Source organism: Sciurus vulgaris (assembly GCF_902686455.1).
Source record: "Sciurus vulgaris genome assembly, chromosome: 16".
Lineage (NCBI taxonomy): Eukaryota > Metazoa > Chordata > Mammalia > Rodentia > Sciuridae > Sciurus > Sciurus vulgaris.
In genome coordinates this window covers 11,902,250-11,921,092 of record NC_136477.1, presented here as the reverse complement: position 1 = coordinate 11,921,092, position 18,843 = coordinate 11,902,250, and the positions used below count along the sequence as shown (strand labels likewise).

General features: G+C 57.6%; 2 protein-coding genes across 3 annotated transcripts; one reads left to right on the top strand and one right to left on the bottom strand.

Moving 5' to 3' along the window:
- Window positions 1–9,266: 9,266 nt before the first annotated feature.
- Window positions 9,267–12,005, bottom strand: IER2 (immediate early response 2). The gene has a single exon (XM_079115436.1). It carries the CDS (start codon window positions 10,898–10,900, stop codon window positions 10,229–10,231), a length of 672 nt encoding a protein of 223 aa, XP_078971562.1. The 5' UTR covers window positions 10,901–12,005; the 3' UTR covers window positions 9,267–10,228.
- A 1,499-nt stretch (window positions 12,006–13,504) lies between these two features.
- STX10 (syntaxin 10) lies at window positions 13,505–18,537 on the top strand. 2 transcript variants are annotated; one of them, XM_079116334.1, is made up of 8 exons: window positions 13,505–13,639; window positions 13,859–14,028; window positions 14,170–14,264; window positions 14,341–14,403; window positions 16,170–16,277; window positions 16,363–16,465; window positions 16,553–16,647; window positions 16,726–18,537. In XM_079116334.1, the coding sequence occupies exons 1-7, from the start codon at window positions 13,605–13,607 to the stop codon at window positions 16,639–16,641; spliced, it is 663 nt and encodes a 220-aa protein (XP_078972460.1). In that variant the 5' UTR covers window positions 13,505–13,604; the 3' UTR covers window positions 16,642–16,647; window positions 16,726–18,537. The 2 variants fall into 2 exon arrangements, with proteins under 2 accessions (XP_078972460.1, XP_078972459.1); XM_079116333.1 differs by having other exon boundaries at window positions 16,363–16,469; window positions 16,726–18,532.
- Window positions 18,538–18,843: the final 306 nt, after the last annotated feature.

Below are 18,843 nucleotides of genomic sequence, written 5' to 3'. Positions count from 1 at the left end.
TATCTCTAAATGAAATACCAAAAAGGGCTGGGATGTGGCTCAGTGGTTAAGGACCCCTGGGTTCAATCCCTGGTACCAAATTAAAAAAAAAAAAAAAAAAAAAAAAGACAGTGGGGTATCAATGTGATCAGACATTGGGGAGCAGCGCGAGGGGTACAGACTCTCCTCTGGCATGAAGGTGCGGCATGCCTTCCTCCAGGATATGGGGCCGGCCTCTGCAATGCGGGCCTCCCGAGGAGAACGGGCTGTTTCTCCACCGCGGTAGCTGCGGGTGGAGCCCGGGCCCCAGGTTCTCCGCCACTGAGCTACGCCCAGCCCCGGAGAGGGGAGGAGGAGGAGCGATCATTCTGGGTTTCCTGGCTGGCTTTGGGGGAGAGGAGTTCCGGTTCCTAGGACCCGCCCCGGGGGAAGGACGAGAGATAGGCTGGGCGTGGTGGCCCATTCCTGTAATTCCAGTGACCGTGGTGGCCCAGGGGTAGAGCACCCCTGGGTGCAATTTCCATTTTAGGGATGGGGGCAGAGGCAGCAGGGCAGGAGAAAGTAGGAGAGGCCTTGCTCTGAGCCCTCCGGTGGGCAGCAGGGCCAAGAAGTGCCATACTGAGTCCCAACGCGACGGGACACTCGGACGGTCAGGCTGTTCGCAAACGCAGAAGTGCGTAGGACGAGGGCCGGGGACCGCGTCCCCTCCCCCACCCCAGCCGGCGTGCCCCAGCCCGAGGTTGAGGCCGGGTGTGGCTCGGGCAGAGCGCTAGCCCAGCGCAGAGAGGCCCCGGGTTCCCTCCCCAGCACCAAAAGAAAAGAAAAAAGATTCGGGGCCAAAGGGAGCCTCAGGGTGTCCTTCTGAACTGGCTCGGTGGCCACCCCCTCCAAGGGGAATGCCTCCTCCCCAGCATGACAGCACTTTCGAAAGTTCCGGGAGCTGTTTATAAGGCAGCGTCTGCAGAGATCCGGCGGGCACCCGGGGGACCCCGGGAATGTTGCGCGGCCTCTCCCCGCAGCCCCCGGGGACGGCCCAGGAGCTGCATCTCCACCCCGGGCTCCCCTGGGTCTGAGAGCTGCCGCCGGCAGGGACCCGCGGTGAGGATTTGCGGGCTCACTTTGGCCTTTCCGGGGTGAGATACTAAAGCCAGGATCATTCTGGAAGGCCAGGACGTCCACACAGGGCCGGGCGAGGAGAGGGGCTCTGGTGGGCTGGTCGGCGGCTGGGCTGAAGGCCCCGCCTCGCTGGCCTCCGACACGCCCCCCGGGGTCCTCCACACAGGCCCTCCCCGCCCTCGCTCTAAAGGGTGAAGCAGTGAGCCAGTCCACGTTCCGCGGGCTCCGCCTGGGCTGGGCGGGTCCCAGACACCCGCGAGGGAGGGGTGGGACAGGAGGGGGCTGCCTGTTGATTTTCTTTTTTTCTTTTGCAGCCCTGGGGGGAAGCCCAGGGCCTCACCCTTGCTGGGCAAAAGTTCTACCACGGAGCCGCACCCCAGCAAGGGCAGTTTGGTGTTTCTCAGTAAATAATGATCATTCTCAACAAACAGACAACTTTATCTTCAAGCCTCAGGGCTGAGCAGGCACAAATTGGCCCCTGGGGAAGTTTTCACACTGTGGAAGTGAGAGAAAAAATACAAAGTCACCGAACAATGAACCTAAGAAAGCTGGTGAGTGGAAGAAAGAGAAAAGGCAACGGAGGGGCAGAGGGCTTGCTGGACTTGAAGAGAGCCGGGCAGCCCTCCCCACCCTGAGCACTTTCCTTATCTGAGGATCAGAGATAGCACTGGAGCAAAAGTCCACAGACCAGGACAAAGGTGCCTAACTCCCTCCCCACTCTCAAAGGCAGCAGAAGAGAAACAAAGACCTCTTCTTTACTAATGTGTGACACTGCACACAGTGCTTAATCACGTTGTGGCTCAGTTTCCTCATCTGTGAAATGGGGCTGATGTTAGTGCCACACACCTGTGATTCCAGGAGCTCAGGAGGCTGAGGCAGGAGGATCAGGAGTTCACAGCCAGCCTGGACAACTTAGTGAGGCTCTGTCTCTAAGTAAAAAGAGCTGGGGCTGGAGCTCAGGGTTAAAGCAGTAACAAAAGAAAAGTCTCTTCTGAGTGTAAGGAGATGTGTCTGTCCATCAATCACTAATGACAGGTCCCCAAGGTAGAGGACAAGATACGAGGGCCCTCCTGAGGACCAGGAACTCTTCTGAGAGCACTTCTCAAACTGGCTTTGTAAACAGGGGACACAGCAGCCAATTCCCCATGTGTCTCCCCAGTACACCAAGGACAGCAAACTATTGCAGAGGTTCCTGGCCTACCCTGACCCCTTAGGGAGGTCCTGGACTCCCTGGACATTTATCCTTTTTCTTTTCAGTACTGGGTACTGAACCCAGGCCTGCCTTACCACTGAGCTACATCCCCAGGGTCTCAGTAAGTTGATCAAGATGGCCTTGAACTGGTGACCCTCCAGCCTCAGCCTTGAGTCACTGGGATTACAGGTGTGTGCCAGCAAGCACTCCGCTCATTTTTGGAGGCACAGTCTCGCTAGGCTGCCCAGGCTTTCTATCCTCCCATTTCACTCTCCCAAGTAGATGGGACTGCTGGCATGGGCCTCTGTGCCAGTCCTGGGCAGAACTTCCCCGGGGAGCTGGCTCCGTGGGTGAGCCCTCTGGAGAACCTTGGCAAGTTATCTAGAACACCGTTTTCAAACATGGGCTCCACCTGGAGCTCCTGGGCCCGCCCGCCCCAGCACAGTCCTTGCCCTGGGGCCTGGTGTGTGCTGCCCTGCCTGTCTGGGCTGCACAACCTCAGCAATAGAGGGACATGGAGCAAGGCCATGACTCCATCCAGGAGGGAAGGTGCTGGGCGTGGTGGCACTTGCCTGCAATCCCAGCTGCTCCTCAGGCCAAGGTAGGAAGATTGCAGGGTGGAAGCTAGCCTGGGCAATTTAGCAAGACCCTGTCTCAAAATAAAACGGGAAGGGCGGCTCAGTGGTGGAGCGCATGCCCAGCATGCGACGGGCCCTGGGTTCAATGGGGGCAGGTGCATCCACCTTACCTTTCCTAATCGTTTTTCACAAACAAGAAGGCCAGCCCTGGAAGGGGAGCTCCTGCTTGCTTCTGTCATCCCCCTGGCGCCCCCTCCCCCAACAGGGCTGGGCCTCGGAGATGCTCCCCACGGGGCACCTCTGGAAAGGGTTAACAGGAAGCGGCTGGCGTCCTGCAGCCACAGAAGCTCCATTGTTCTCCAGCCGATCCCTTCCCCCTCATCCAGGAAGACCCTCCGGGGAGCCCCTTCAAAGGGGCCAAGCACTGTCTCTAGGCTGCAGCCCAGCCGCCGGGAGAGCAAAGACAGGAAAAGGAAACCGGCCCGGCGCGGGCGGGGGGAGGCACAGCTGTCACCGCGGGGTCCCAGGGGATTTCCGAGGAAGGGGTGTTCGGCCTCGCTCGGCCCCGGGGGCGGGGCAGGCCTCCCGGCAGTCCCCATCTGGAAGCCAGGAGGCTTTGATCTCGGGCTTTTAGGTACCAGCAGAGCTCCCGCCTCTCCGCTCCCGCCTCCTGCAAACATCTCTGGGTCAGAAAGTGTCGCACACACCCCCCTCCATCGGACTTCAGAGCGCTCCTCCTGGTCTGTCAGCTTTTTCTGATTAGCTGACTCGGGTGGGGTGGACGGGATTTGGGGGTGGGCTCAGCGAGAACTGTTAGCAGTTCCCCGGGAGCCTCCAGGGGCAGACGGGGTGAGGGCGAGCAGCTGGCAACCAGATGTGGATGGACAGGCAGAGGAGGAAATTAATTGGTGCCAGTCGGTTAGCGGGCTGGCTGGGAAGGCAGGACCCCGGGGGACTGGCTAGCCGCCAGGTGGGGGAGGGGAGGATGGGGCTGGGGACCGTGGAAGCTGGGATCATTCCCTGGGAGTCAACGACTTACTGGGGGAGGGGGCTGGCCGGGGCCGGTGGGGCCAGGAGGCTGCAAGGCTGGAGAAATCAGGACAGGGCGGGCCGCGGGCCTGGGCCCCGGCGGAGAGGGGCTTCCCAAAAGGTTCAGGCAGGGAGCTGGACATGAGGATCTCAGCTCCCCGACACCTCCCCTTAACCCAGAGGTGGGTGGCATAACCCCCTAGGCTGAGCCTCAGGAAACAGATATGAGTGGTTCCAGGAAGAGCTCCCTGGACGAATGCGGGGGCTTCAGCAGCTTCCAGACTGACGGAGGTTGCCAGAAGCTCAGACTCCGGAAAGCCCCCCATTTCCACTTTCTGGCCATTTAGCCGGCTGAGCCGACCCGGCTCCTGGCCCCGCAAGCCCCGCCCCCGCATTCGTGGGGCGCGCAGCGGGAGGGGGACACTAGACTGCGAGGGGACCGAGCCCCGCCGGGAGGGTCTGGGCGGAATCCGGAAGGGACCGGTTTGCGGCCGAGAGGCGTGGCCCGGGCGACCGCCGGCGCCGAGAGTTCTTGGAAGTCAAGGGTTGCAGCGCGCAGGGGCGGGGCGCCAAGAGGAGGGCGGGCCCAGTCCCAGCTATACGCCCCGCCCCCCGGTGTGATTGACACGATCGCCCCGCCCGCACGCCGGCTGGTTACCCACCCCCAGCGTCAGCGTCCCGCCCCGGCTCAAATTTCCACGCCGAGATCAAGTTCCCACCCCGGCCTGCCCTGCTAGCAACCCGGCCCAGACCCGCTTTGTCCCCGCCTGGGGCAGGTGGGACTCGCCCTGGGTCCTGGAACTGGGTAAACCGGTCCGGGTACTTCTGCGCTGGTCCCGACCTGCGGCCAGGCCCTTTCCCAGTCCCTCAAAGACAGGCCCTTGCTTTTCAAAATGGTTCTTCTTTCAGTGCTGCGGACTGGACCCCGAATCCCGTGCCAGCTAAGCAAGCGCTCCTACCCCTGAGCCACGTCCAGCGCACGCTGGGTGGAGGTGGTGGGGAGAACTCAGGATGCAGGACATGACTAGATGTGTCCCTACTTGCTCTCTCGGGATTCCCGTTTCCCCATCTAGATAAAAAAATGCACGTTAAAAAGGTTGCAAATGTAGCATTCATTCAGTCACTTAAGCACCTGCTGGGCTCAGTCTCTGTCCTCCTGGAGGACACAGGCTGGGAAACAAACTAAGAAACAAAATGTAATCATTATTTCTCTCTCTCTCTCTCTCTCTCTCTCTCTCACACACACACACACACACACACACACACGCAGCGTGGAGCGGAGGTGCCTTGCCTGTAATCCCAGCAGTTGAGGAGTCTGCAACATGAGTTCCCAGCCAACCTGAGTAATTCGATGAGACCCTGTATCAAAGTTTTAAAAGGGCTGGGGATGTAGCTCAGTTGTAGAGCATTTGTCCAGCTTGTGAGAGGCCCTGGGTTCAATCCTCGGACCCAGAGGGGGCGGGGAATTCTTGATTTGAGTGTCAATAAATACAGAGGCCTTGGGCCAAAATGGCAGGGTGTGCAGGTTGCAGCCCAACCCCATGGTTTTGCCCTTGGCTGGGTTGATTTAACTAGGAGCACAGGGATGGAAAAGCGACTAGGGAGGTCGTAGCAGATACTAAGGCCCTGTGACCACGAAGACTGAGGGAGAGAGTCAGGGAACAAAACACAGGTCAGTGTGACCAGGAGGTGTAGATTACTGCAGAGATGGGCTGGTCTAGACGAGGCTGGGTCTTACCTATAATTACCTAGGGGTTCCGTTTGTTGTTTTTCTGTTTTGTTTTGGTTTGGGTTTTTTGCTACCATGATTGAACCCCTTAATCACTGAGCCACAACCCTGGCCTTTTTTATTTTTTATATTAAGACAGGATCTTGCCAAGTTGCCTATGGCCTTGCCAAATTGCTCAGGGCCTTGCTAAATTGCTGGCACTGACCTTGAACTTTTGATCCTCCTGCCTCAGCCTACCAAGTCACTGAGATAACAGGTATGTGCCACTGTGCTGGACACAATTGTATAGGATTGTGTGTGTGTGTGTTGACTGAACCCAGGGCCTATGCATGTGCTTTACCACAGAGCTGTACCTCCCAGCCCCAGACTCAATGTTTTAAATGACTTGGAATGAATCCCTCAGAATCTGTCCTTTCTCAGTATGCAGAACTTCTCAACCCAAGGATAGTACCCCTTGATAAGAATGTGTCTTTAGCACCTGCTTTCTCCAGAACAAAGAAAGCTACCTGGGACCTCAGACTGGCTACTGTATCAGCAGGATTTTACAACAGTTTTGTTTACATTGTAACTTTTAAAAACAGTTGCCATCTAAGCATGGAGTGTGATTAACAAGGAGAGATAAATATTAAATAAATAATAGAGTGTAAAGCAAATATGAGAAAAATCCTAACCCTCAACCCCCTGAAGTTTGGGTCATTCCTCTCTTTCTTTTTTGTACTGGAGATTGAACCCAGGGACGCTATCACTGAACTTCATATCCACATCTTTTTATTTTTTCTTATGAGGCAAATTCTAAGTTGCTGAGGCTGGCCTTGAATTTGTAGTCCTCCTGCCTCAGCCTCACAAGTAGCTGGGATTACAGGTGTGTTTGACTCACCTGTGGGATTACAGGTGAGTCTATTCACAGCCTCAGGGAAGCCACGGATTGAGTAATAAATGAAGCACTTCAGGGGCTGGACGTGGGGCTGGTCCTTGGTGGCATTAGCTGAGTGGGGTGCATGTGCTAAATAGAATATATGTGTGACAGGCAGCATTTCAGAAGGCCAGGCCGAAGAGGGGTAAGCAGGCACAGCGGAAGAGTGGGAGGTGAGGTTACATGAGGTGGCTAAGGAAAGCCTTCCCAAGGAGGTGACATTTCAATAGAGAATGAAGAAAGTGAGACTAAGCTAGGTAGGCCTGGTGGCACACACCTGTAATCCCAGCTACCCCTACTCTAGTCAGGCGGCTGAGGCAGGAGGATTGCAAGTTCAAGGCCAGCCTGGGCAATATAGCAAGACCCTGTCTCAAAGAAGTGTGTGAGGAAGAGCATTGTAAGCCCAAGGGACAGCAAGTGCAAAGGCCCTGGGGCTGGAACATACTCAGCCCATTCTCCAAGCAGAGAGGAAGCCAGCATGGATGGATAGAGGGGAACTGGGAGAGTAAAACCATACATTTGTCTCTTATAAGATGGTGAATAGATTGGTGAGGAGGCAGGCTGGAGGCCACCACTCTCCTCTAGCTGGCAGGCAGAGACAGCCCACATGAAGCGGGGAGAGGCTTGGAGTCTGGGGAGAGGCCAAGCTGACAGCATCTGCTGCTGGATGCGGTATGAGGGAAGGAGAGAAACAGTGAAGGAGCTCCCTCAGTTAGAAGGTTGGAGTCGCCATTAAAGTTGAGGGTCTGGAAGGGAGAGCAGGAGTCCACACACTATTATTATTACCACTACTATTCGCACGGTGCTGGGGGTTTGTCCAGGCCCGAGCATACACATGCCTTACCACTGAGCTGCACCCGTGGCCCTCAGTTCAATTCTTTCAATGAAACAAAGAGACAGGAACTATTATCATCCCCAGTTTAGAGCCAGGGAAACTGAGGCCCAGAGAAGTAAAGTGATTTGCTCAGAGCTGCACAGCAAGCGGGGGAGTATGTTCCTTAGCCCAGGCCTTCTGTACTGGCCTTCGTCCCTGCGTCGTGGTTCTGGGCTACTTGCACTGCTGTGTGCAGATTTCTGGAGCAGGCCTTCTGCCCGGGGAGGGACTAGTCCACGTCGGACTGGCCCCACAGCTTGTCTCCCATTTGTGCAGATTTCAGACACTACAGGGAACGCCTTTTGGGAGGGGCCTGCTGCAGGCCGGGGTTCCCTTGGGAATCTGCCGTCACAGTCTATGTGACATTTTTATTTTTCCCAACTAGTGCCCAATCCATCCCTTCCCCGTAGCCTGCCCCAGGTAATGGTGCGGAAACTCAGACCTCACTAAAGTTGTTCGTGGTGACATTTTTTCTTTTCTGGTTCTGGGTTTGAAACCCAGGTTCTCCCACAAGCTAGGCAAACGCCTGGCCCTGAGCTACACCCCAGCCCCTGCCAGTTTTTAGTTTTGCCCGTTCTGGAGGGTGAGAGGGGTCCTGGGAGGTTACGTCCTGGGTTGCTTCTTCAGGTCCTCTCTTCTGCCCCGACATCTCTTGTCCCCAACCTCCAGTGGCCGGGCACCGGAAACCCCCCGCGGGGCCCGTGGGACTGGGGTCGGCCTAGCGGCTTCCCGCGGAAGGAAGGGCCCGGCGGTTCCTGCGACAGGATGCAGGCCAGGTCCCCTCCCCGGCCACCAGGGACTTCCCGGGCCGGCCAGGCTCTCGGGAATGTGGGGCTTCTGTCCCCTCACCCCTTGGGGAGTTGCGGTCGGTACTCAGAGTGGGTGGTACTGAAAGTCCCCCGCGTTTTCCCGGAAGAAATCAGGAGGCCCTGGAGAGGGCGAGCTGGCCGGGTGGCCCTGGTGCACTCGCTTCCCAAGGGGAGGGGGCGGGGCGGAGGGAAGCCGCGGGCCTGGGCCATCTCGGCTGGGTTCTGGGGCGGCCACCCCTCCACCGCACCCTGCGGCCTCCGGGTCAAGACCCCCTGGGGTCATGGGAGACCCGCTGGGGCAGAGCCAGCCATCCAGAGGCGAGGCAGGGGCTGTGGCGGCTCCTCCCGCCACTCGCTCCCCACGCCTGCGACTCTTTTGTCCTCTGGACAGCATCCCCCTCCCCGTGCCCCCTGTGGCACATGGCCTACAGCCCCGTGCTAAGCTCACTTGGGGGAACTTAAGAGTTCTCCCTCAGGGTGGCTAACCTAGAGCTGAGACCGGACAAAGGCAAGTGACTGAGGTTTGCACCGACATTTCTGAATCTTAAGATGTGAGGAAGCAGCGGTCTGGAGGCCCATTTCACAGATGAGGAAACGGAGCCTGGGACTCCTCACCTCCCGGCCCCAGCAACGCAGCTACATCTGCGGAGAGATTGGGACTGGAGCTGAAAGGGCCCCCCCAGATCCCCACGCCTGCAAGCCCAGCGATTCGGGAGGCTGAGGCAGAATTAGAAGTTTGAAACCAGCCTCGGCAATTTAGCAGGCTCTAAGCTAATTAGTGAGACCCTGTCTCAAAAATTGAGGGCTGCGGTTGTGGCTCAGTGGTAGGACGCTTGCCTAGCACATGTGAGGCCCTGGGTTCGACCCTCGGAACCACATAAAGATAAACAAGGGCATTGTGCCCATCCACACAACCAAGTTCTGGGGCAAAGAAAAGGGGCCCAGCCCCCTCCCGCCCACGTGGAAACTGCCCAGACCGGTTCCTGGGGCCCGAGGGGCCGGCTCCTGACCCCTTGGCCCCGCCCCTCCCCCGCCTGGGAAGAACAGACAGGCTGCGCTTTTTGCTCAAATGGTCTTTATTTCCCTGACGTTTCCATTGAAGCGCCAGGTAGCTGGGAGCTCGACAGACTCCATCACAGGAAAGGTAAACAGGCCCTAAACGCCTGGCGACAACTCCCGCCCTCCCCACACTGGCCCGGTGAGGCGGCCACTGCTCGCCGCTCGGCGAGACCGCGCTTTGCACGCCGCCTCCCCAGCTCCCGCTTCCGTGCTTCACACCCGGCTTTCGGTCTGGGCTGATTGTGTCCGTGTGTCTGACGGAGGGTCACGTGTGGGGCCGGGACCACACTTGCCACCTCCTAACGCACCAGAGAAGACTTTAAATCTGAAATGAGTTCGGCTCGGGCTCCGACCCGAAGGCTCCCGGGGCGCGACCCAGCGGCGCACGTGGGGGCGAAATGACTCAGGCCGCACCCCTCCCGCTCCCCAAGGGCATCCACACCCCAGACCCTCCTCCCAGGCCCCACGCCCACGCAAGGCAACAGGAAGCTCCCCACGTCTGCCCCATGACGCAACGATGACCGCTTGCACAAGTATGTCACCGGAGGAGGACGGGGAGTGCCTGGAACTGAGGCTGGAAACGCGTACGCGACTATGGAAAAGCCTTGCGGGACGCTCGGCCCCCGTAAGAAGCGAAGTCCGACCCTGGGGAGACTCCCTTCTCCCAGCCGGGGAGGGAGGCCCCGTCTCAGTCCAGTGAGAAAGCACCTGTGGGCGCCCTAGGTCTCGGCAGAGGCGCCCGCGCCCCCGGCTCCTCGGTGCCGCCGCTGCACACAGATGGCGACGGCTCCCCCGGGGCAGTCCCTCTCCGAGCCTCTCAGCGGCCCGGGCGGTGGCTCTTCTCCACGGTTCCCGCCGGCGATCCCCCAGGGGGACCTCGCCTAGGGTCTGCGCACTCGAGCCGACGGTTCGGCGCGCGCTCTGGGCTCCGGTGGCGCCGCTGAGGGTCCTCAGAAGGCCACCACGGCCCGCACGAGCACGTTCAGCATGCTGTCCGCGGGGCGGCAGGCCGGCACGGCCTCGCACGCGGGTGGCGGCGTCGGGGGTGCGGCGGGGCTGCAGTTCAGGAGGCCGGAGAAGCGCCTCTGTAGGACGCGGGCCAGGTTGGGGAAGGCGCCCTCCGCTTGTGTGGGAGGGTGCTGTAGGCGATCGGGAACCTCCGACGACGCGTCCTTCTCCTCCTCTTCTTCCAGGCGAGCTTTCTTGCTCGGGACCAATCCGGCGTCTCCGCCGTCGCTTAGGCTGCTGCTCCGCCGCTTGCGGCTTACTTTGGCGGGAGGTCGGGCAACGCGGCCAGGAGTCTCCTCGGCCCCTGATGCCTCCTCCTGCGTGTCCATGGGCTCCGGGGAAGGCTGCTCTCCGTCGGGGGGCGCTGCTTCGGCGGCGGTTTCCGCTTCCCGCCGCGGGTGCAGGCGAGGGTCAGTGGACTCGGAAGGAGGCAAGGGCACCTCGGGCTCTTGGGCTTCCACCTTGGCTGAGAGGTAGAGCTCACGGGCGCTGCGCATGACCAGCGACAGCTGCAGACTCCGGTGCAGGCGCAGGCCACCACGCTGCATGCGCGAATGGTACATCTTCCACACCGACAGGGTCATGATGCGTTGAGCCTCCTTCTGCACCTCCATGGCAGCTCGACGGTGAGGGCAGCAGGTACTCCTGGGATGGACAGGACTGGCAGCAGGTGTACTCTTAACACGCCAGCCCACGCAGTGACACTGCTAGGACGCTCTGCCCCGGCACCGGCCCCCGGAGCCCTTTTATACCTAGAATGACGTCAAGAAGACGCCCCGCCCAATCAGAGGGCCGCATCCGGGCTTTCCACCACAAGGTGGCCACTCCTTAAAGCGACAGGGTGAAATTTACCCTGCAGGGAAGAGGGACGGAAAGGCCGGTAGAAGGGGATGGTCTCCTATTGCACCCGGAGCTCTTGGGTGGTCTCCTTTCACAGAATCCCGTTGATACACCCGTGCGCAGGACAAGAGGAAAGGGATCGCGGGTGTGGCTCAAAGCCCACCCACGTGCTCGCGTCCGAGGCGCCAGCGGGTCGTAGGCGGCAAGTTTCCCTTTTTACTGGGGAAGACCCGCGTTGGAACCCGTACATCCCCCGTGGGCACTGTTCCTGGCATCAGCGAACCGTCTAATTGATGTTTTCTAAATCTAAATGCTGCCACTTACTAAGCGCGTACTACATGCTGGACTCTGCTTTTTCCTTTCACTTAACATTTGATCCCTCATCTCCACCCCACAGAACATACAGTACACTTACTTTCTTTAGTTGGGAAAACCGAGGCAGCCGCTCGCCCAGTATTTGCTAAACGAATGAACGGGCTATTGCTATGAAAGGGGGCCACTGGGACCTCGCGCCCTAATGTCTATAGCATACATCAGCCTTCATTTTCCTAGTTTGTAGGTGGTAAGAAAGCGGATGGCGTAGGCTGGCTGGAGGAGTCACCCTGCGGGCAGCGGATATCCACAGACCCCAGAGCACAGCCCAGGTTGCCCTGTCCCCGCCCAGTACCAAGCACGGCTGTTTCCTGAGGCACGACCTCCCCGGGGGGCCTTGGCCCTCGCAAAGCAGTGGACCCAGTGGCAGGACAGCCCCAGCGAACACGTGGCTGCTGCCCCCCACTGCCCACGCTGACGACTGAGCTGTGTTCCGCCTCTCCTCTCGGGGAGGCGGGGTAGGGGTGGGAGCTGGAAACCGAACAACGCACAAAACAGCAGGGCAATCGTCGGGCCACCCTCCGCCACGCGCTGTCGCTCCTAGAAAGTGTAATTCCAGTTGAGGGGAAAGGCAGGCTGTTCCAAGGTGTCCATTCATCCACGGCGTGGGCGCTTTAAGGACTGCCCCCGACACACAGCTGGCGAGCAGAGGCTTCCCGCCACTGGAGCCGGCTGACTTCCACCGCTAAATTTGGAAGGAGTGACGTCGGGAAGGCGCCAGAGCGCTTCCGGCTGCCATATAAGGACAGGGGCTGGGACTGCCGGAGCCGCCGGCGGGCTTCCGGACGGCGGGGTGGGGCCTCGATCCTCGGCTCTTCACCCCGCGACCCCGCGGCCCGCGTCCAGCCGGCGGGAGCGCGGGTGGAGGGCCCGCTGCGTCTCGCGCGACCCTGACAGCACGGGGGGAGGTGGCTGCGGCCCCGCCCCTCCCTGGAGACCCCGGCCGATCGCCTGGTCGTTCCTTCCGGCCCCGCCCCTCGCCTCGCGCGGGAATTTGATTCTCCCTGGAATGGCCCCTTCCCAAGCGGCCGCCTTCGGTGATCCTGCCACACACGGCGGGGACCCGTTGGGGATGCCTCCCTCCCCGTCCCGCTGGCCACCACGCGACTCCGGCACACCCCAGCGCGGTGGCGACCCCTTCCCCTCCGACATCCCGCGCCCAGTCCTCCGCTCGGGCGATGGCTTCCTTCCATGTTTCCCCAAAGTACTTTCCTGGAGACCCTATCGGGGTCAGGAGGCGACCCAGTAAGTCCCTTTGGAGACGGAGATCCCACACGCACAGGGCTACCCCGGGGACCACGTCAGTGCCGCCGCCGCCGCACCTCCCCCCCCCCCCCCCGCTCGTGGACCATGCACTTAGGGAGGGACCGGTCCACGAAAGTCACCTGACACACGCTCTGGAAGGCGACCCTCCCAGACATCCCCGAGGTCCCCACTCACTACCACCCGCCCCCACGACCCCAAGGCGCACCCTGCTCCTTCCCTCCCACTCGGCCTTTTGTAGGAAAGGAGTGGAGAGTCCAGCAGAATTCCCGCCCCTCACTTCGCCCCCCGGGGAGGAGGGAGGACCGGCTCTGCCCCCACCATCCGTAACCAGCCATCCAGGACCGGGGCTGCGACGATGTCCTAGCACGGGGACCAGGTGCCGACTCCAGGAGTCTGTTTAAAGGTTCAGCGGCTCGAATGAGCCCTTCCCCAGCCATAACCTCGTCTGAGCTTACGGACGCTAGTTTATTTTTCATTGCCCAGAAAGGACACTGAGGTTACGGAGGAAGAGCCCGAGGAGTTGGCTTTCGAATTCAGGTTCGGAGCTGGGATCCGAACCCCTCCAGACAACTAGGACTTCGACCCCCAACCGCGGAATACAGGAAGAGAGGGCGGAGCATGCGGACAGGAAGCCGTCTCTGCCCACAACCAAGATGACGGCGAGGGGGACGGAAGTTTCCCCACTTCGGGCTTCCAAGGACTCTCTTTCTCTTCTGGAGGGCTCGCTCTCTATGGTAGCGTGTCGAGGGCCGGGTTGGAGGCGCATTCTCCTGGCTCGAAGGGAACCAGCTCTCAGGCACAAGCCAGGAGGGGATTCGGCTGTGGGGGAGGGGGACTGACATGTCGCTCGAAGATCCTTTTTTTGTAGTCCGAGGGTGAGTGATAGTGCTGGAGGAGGGTGGAAGGTCATCAATCCCTTGCCAGCCAGTACATGGTCAGAGCGTGTCAGACAGTCAGGGGTGCACGGGTCGCCCCGTGGTCGAGTGGGAGGATACGCAAGGGGATATGGAGTTCTTTTGAACTCCCCATTTCCTTTGGGGGCGGGCGAGAGAGCGGTCTGCCCACAGCCGCTCCCACTGTGTCCCTGCCCGCAGCGAGGTGCAGAAGGCGGTGAACACCGCCCGCGGGCTGCATCAGCGCTGGTGTGAGCTCCTGCAGGATGGCGCAGCGGTGGGACGCGAGGAGTTGGACTGGACGACCAATGAACTGCGGAACGGCCTGCGCAGCATTGAGTGGGACCTCGAAGACCTGGAAGAGACCATCGATATCCTGGGGGTTTAGAGGGGTGGCATGGGAGAACCCATTGCTGTAGCAGGGGCGCACGGAGCCAACTCTTGGGGATACTGAAAGAGTGAGAACCCAGGGGGTGTGTCTAGCTCTGGCCTTGATCCTTGACTCAGCCCACGCATAGTGGAAGCCAACCCAGGTAAGTTCAAGCTCCCAGCAGGGGACTTGCAGGAGAGAAAGGTGTTCGTGGAGCGTATGAGGGAGGCTGTTCAGGTGAGGAGAGGTCCTGATGGGGTGAGTTTGGGGAGGTTAGGATGTTTATACTAGCTAATGCTGCCCTCACCCCCAGGAAATGAAGGACCACATGGTCAGCCCAGCAGCCCTAGCCTTCATGAAGAGGAATAACAGAGAGGTAATACATCCAGGTTCAACATACATCTCCAAGTCTGTCCTGGGGACAGGCTGCTTTGAGTGCCAGCCTGACCTGTGTATCTGCCTGCCTTCTGTGTGTGTACACCAGTCTCTGCTGCATTAGCGCCCATCCTCTGTGTCGTTCTCCCGCCATCTACCTGCCTGCTCTTTCTGGGTGTGTACACCTGAGCACTCCTTATCTGCAGGTTCCACATCCTTAGATTCAACCCATCAAGAATCAAAAACATTTGGAGGGGTCAGGGATTTAGCTCAGTGGCACAGCGCTTGCCTTGCACGCGCAAGGCCCTGAGTTCGGTCCTCGGCCCTGAAAAAAAAAACAAAAAACAAAAAAACATTTGGAAAAAAAATGTGTCTGTACTGAATATGTGCCTGCTTTTTTCTTGTATTTCTTAATACAGTAAAATATATATTATCTACATTTTGTTAGGTATTACATGTCAGCTAGAAATGATTTAAAGTGTATGGGAAGATATGCATCCGTTCTATATGAATATGATGCCATTTTATGTAATGAACTTGAACGTCTCAGATTTTGGTATCCGTGGGGGTCCTGGAACCTATTGCACGAGGATATCAAGGAACAACCATGTTTCAATGTGCACTTCTCTAAGTACGGTGGCATTTTTTGCAGGAGTGGGCCTGTATACATATGTCCTTTCTGCCAACATGCCAGTTGCTGTGTGCTGCTCTTTCTAGGACATATGCCTAAGAGTTTTTCTCTTTGCACCTGCCCATTGGGGTGTGTGCACTTGACCTGAGTGCATCTCCATCTTCCCTCCATGTATACACTACTTCCCTCTCTATGTTCTCATTCTTGCTGCTGCTTGTCTACCTTCCTCCCTCCCCTTGGTACCAGGGATGCTTAACCACTGAGCCACTTCCCCAGCTTTTTTGATACTTTGAGACAGGGCCATACTATGTTGCCTATGGCCTTGCTCAGTTGCCGAGGCTGGTTTTGAACTTGCGGTCCTCCTGCCTCACACCTGTCTACCTTTTCCCTGTGCGTTGCCTGTCCATCCTTTGCTCACTGAGAAATACCACTCTTTCTTCATCCCCTGCCAGGCCCACAAGGGATCTGGGAGGATATGGGTCTGAGGCCCACATCAGTTTGGCATTCTGAAGTAGCACCCACATGCCCTTCCAGCTGTGCTGCCTTGGAGATTAAAATCCAAACTCTGAAATACATCTGTTGATGGATTAATAACAGGTGTTCTGTTGAGGAAACACTTAGTGGCCAGGAGATGTAGCTCAGTGGTAGTGTGCCTTCCTCGCATGCACAAGTCCCTGGGTTCAATACCCAGGACAGGGGGGAAGAATACCCACGCAGGCCAGGCTGTACCCTGAGCTAAATGCATTGCAGTTAAAAAAGGAAAAAAAGAGGAGTTGTGGGTGCAGCTAAGGGTTAGAATTTATACTTAGCATGCATGAGGCCGAGTTCAATCCCAGGCACCAAAAAACAAAAAGCGACAAAATAGAAAAGTGTGTTGATCGTATGTGTCTGCACCCAATCCTGGGAGGCAGGAACTGAGGAACAGGGAGGAAACGGGGAGGAAGAGCCACTGGGCCATCTTCTGTAAGTGATGGGAACCAGATTCAAATCCAGGCTGTCTCCATTGACTGTCTCCTCCCAGCATTATGAAATACTTAAAGAATAATAAGAAAAGGCAAATTTATTAACACTGTGTATAGGGCACAAACATGCAACTGGCCTGCTCTGCATGGGTGTCCCTTCCTATGTACCCGCAGGTGCTGGCAGGCAAGCCAGCTGCTCAGAAGTCACACAGTGACCTGCTGGATGCCAGTGTGGTCTCAGCCACCTCACGCTACATCGAGCAGCAGCAAGCCACCCAGCAGGTTTGTTTGTGTGGCAGAGGGCCCTGGGGTCCTCTGGACCAGGTGGGGGTCCCTGCTCACAGCAGCTAACCCCTCCACTCTGCAGCTGATCATGGACCAACAGGACCAACAGCTGGAAATGGTGTCTGGGAGCATCCGGGTTCTGAAACACATGTCAAGCCGTGTTGGGGAGGAGTTGGATGAACAGGGCATGTAAGGCCAGGACCCAGGGGGCGAGCTGGGTTCCCTGGTGTGCATAGGCCCTTTTGGGACTGATGCCGTATTGATCTTGGCAGCATGCTGGATGCCTTTGCTCATGAGATGGACCACACCCAGTCCCGAATGGACAGGGTACTCAGGAAGATGGCCAAAGTGTCTCACATGACCAGTGGTAAGTGCCCTCGGAAGGGGAAGGGGATGGGTGGTTCCCCTTACCTTAACCTGTGATCTCTGACCCTTTTGTCCCCAGACCGCAGACAGTGGTGTGCCATTGCCGTGCTGCTCGGAGTGCTTCTCCTGGTTCTCACGCTGCTCTTCTCTCTCTGACCTTGGCTTTCCTCCCTGGTGCCCTCAGAGCCATCGAGCCCTTTTGAGCTGGCCCTGCCCCCGGGAGGAGGGTATGGAGCCTGGGGAGCGCTCATCCAGAGCCAGTGGGACTGTCAGGCCGTGAGCTGGAGCCTCACCCCCGTCCTGTCTCAAGTGCACTTAGGGAGTGGTGGAGGCGGGGATCCTGACTCACTCCACCCCACTTCTGGTGCCCAATGCCACTCGCCCCTGTGCCTTCTACACGTGCCAACTTGGAAATAAAACCCCAGCTTTTTATACAAGTTTGTGTCATCCAGCATGTTGACTATAAGCTTGAGACTGATCCCTGACGAGACTTGCTTTTTTTTTTTTCCATTTTATTTGCGCTTACTTTATGAATTTATTCTGTGCAGTTTTTGTTTCTTCTGTGCAACCTCCTCTTCTGGTTTAGGAACCATCTGTTCCTTCTCAGTGACTCTCATCGCCATGTGGCAGGTGAGGTCAGACACGGGTTAATCTTCCATGAGCTCTGTAAGGCACGGTGCATCTGGGGTGCCTTGTTCACCTGTGTTCAGTGACCAGCCAGTGTACATCTGAGCCCTTCAGTTCAGCATCACTCTACATTTTAGAACATGGGCAGCAAAAAACTGAGTTTTTTGAGTGCAGCCCCATGGTCCTGCCTGGGCTTACCTCCTAATTTCACCAGAACGGCACACATTGTTTCTTTAAAATGACAAACCAAGTATTTGGTTGCTTCTCAGATATGCATATCCTTGATGGCCTGGACAATTTCACAGGTTCTCTTAAAGCGAACATGAAGATTTGAATCTCTTTTTTTTTTGGTATTAGGGATTTAATTCAGGGGTGCTTAACCAGCAAGCCACACCCCATCCTTTTTAAAATATTTAGACAGGGTCTTGCTGAGTTGCTTAGGGCCTCACCAAGTTGATGAGGTTGGCTTTGAACTTGCTATCCTCCTGCCTCAGCCTCCCAAACTGCTGGGATTACAGGCGTGCACCACCATGCCTGGTTCAATCTTATAGGTGTTCCATATCCAGGATGATGGAACAAAATGGGTTAATAATGGAAAATCTCAAAATTCCTGCCCAGCATGGTGGCACATACCTGGAATCCCAGCTATGTGAGAGGCTGAGGCAGGAAGATCAGAAATTCAAGCCCAGTCTGGGCAACTTACCAAGATCCTGTCTCGAAACAGGGCTGAAATGGAAGTTCCTTCTCCATCTTACAGGAACATCTTTTGACCTGAAAGCATCCTGGCTGCTGAGTATCTTTCACATGTGAAATTCACACTTTGGTGCCGAGAACCAAGCACAGGGGCTTCTGCATGCAGAACGCACAGTCTAGCACAGGGTCGCCCCAGCCTGTCTTCCACTATTGTTTTTTTTTTGGCACTGAAGACTGAACTCAGTGGTGCCTCATCACTGAACTGCATCCCCAGCCCCCCCCCCCCTTTTTTTTCCATGAATTTGAAACAATCTCGATAAGTTGTCTAGGCTGGCCTTGAACTTGCAACCTTCCTGGCACAGCCTGCCAAATTGCTGGGATCACAGAAGTGTGCCACCACAAATGGTTTCTTCCAACACATGGGTGTGCCGGCTCTGGATGGGATGAAGGGGCAGGCGTGTGTGATGTGTGGATGGGACATGCCGGGCTTTGGGATATCGAACTGCCCAGAGGGGGCAGTTAGCCAGGAGCATAGTGAACTCAAAATAGCCCCTGCCCCTCCGTAGCTTTTTTTGTTTTTTTTTTTTTTTTGCGGGGGGAGGGGCTGCCCCTCCTAGCTTTTTTTTTGGGGGGGGGACTGAACCCAGGGGAGCTTAACCACTGAGCCACACCCCAGCCCATTTTTGACATTTTATTAGAGACAGGGTCTCACTGAGTTGCTGAAGCTGGCTTTGAACTCGAGATCCTCCTGCCTTGGGCTCCTGAGCCGCTGGGATTACAGGTGTGCGCTGCCCCTCTAGCTTTGGAGGAGCTGCCTGGGAACCCACATGGGCAGCATGCCTGCAGGGGACGTGTGCCCAGGCCGACCGGGAGCTGA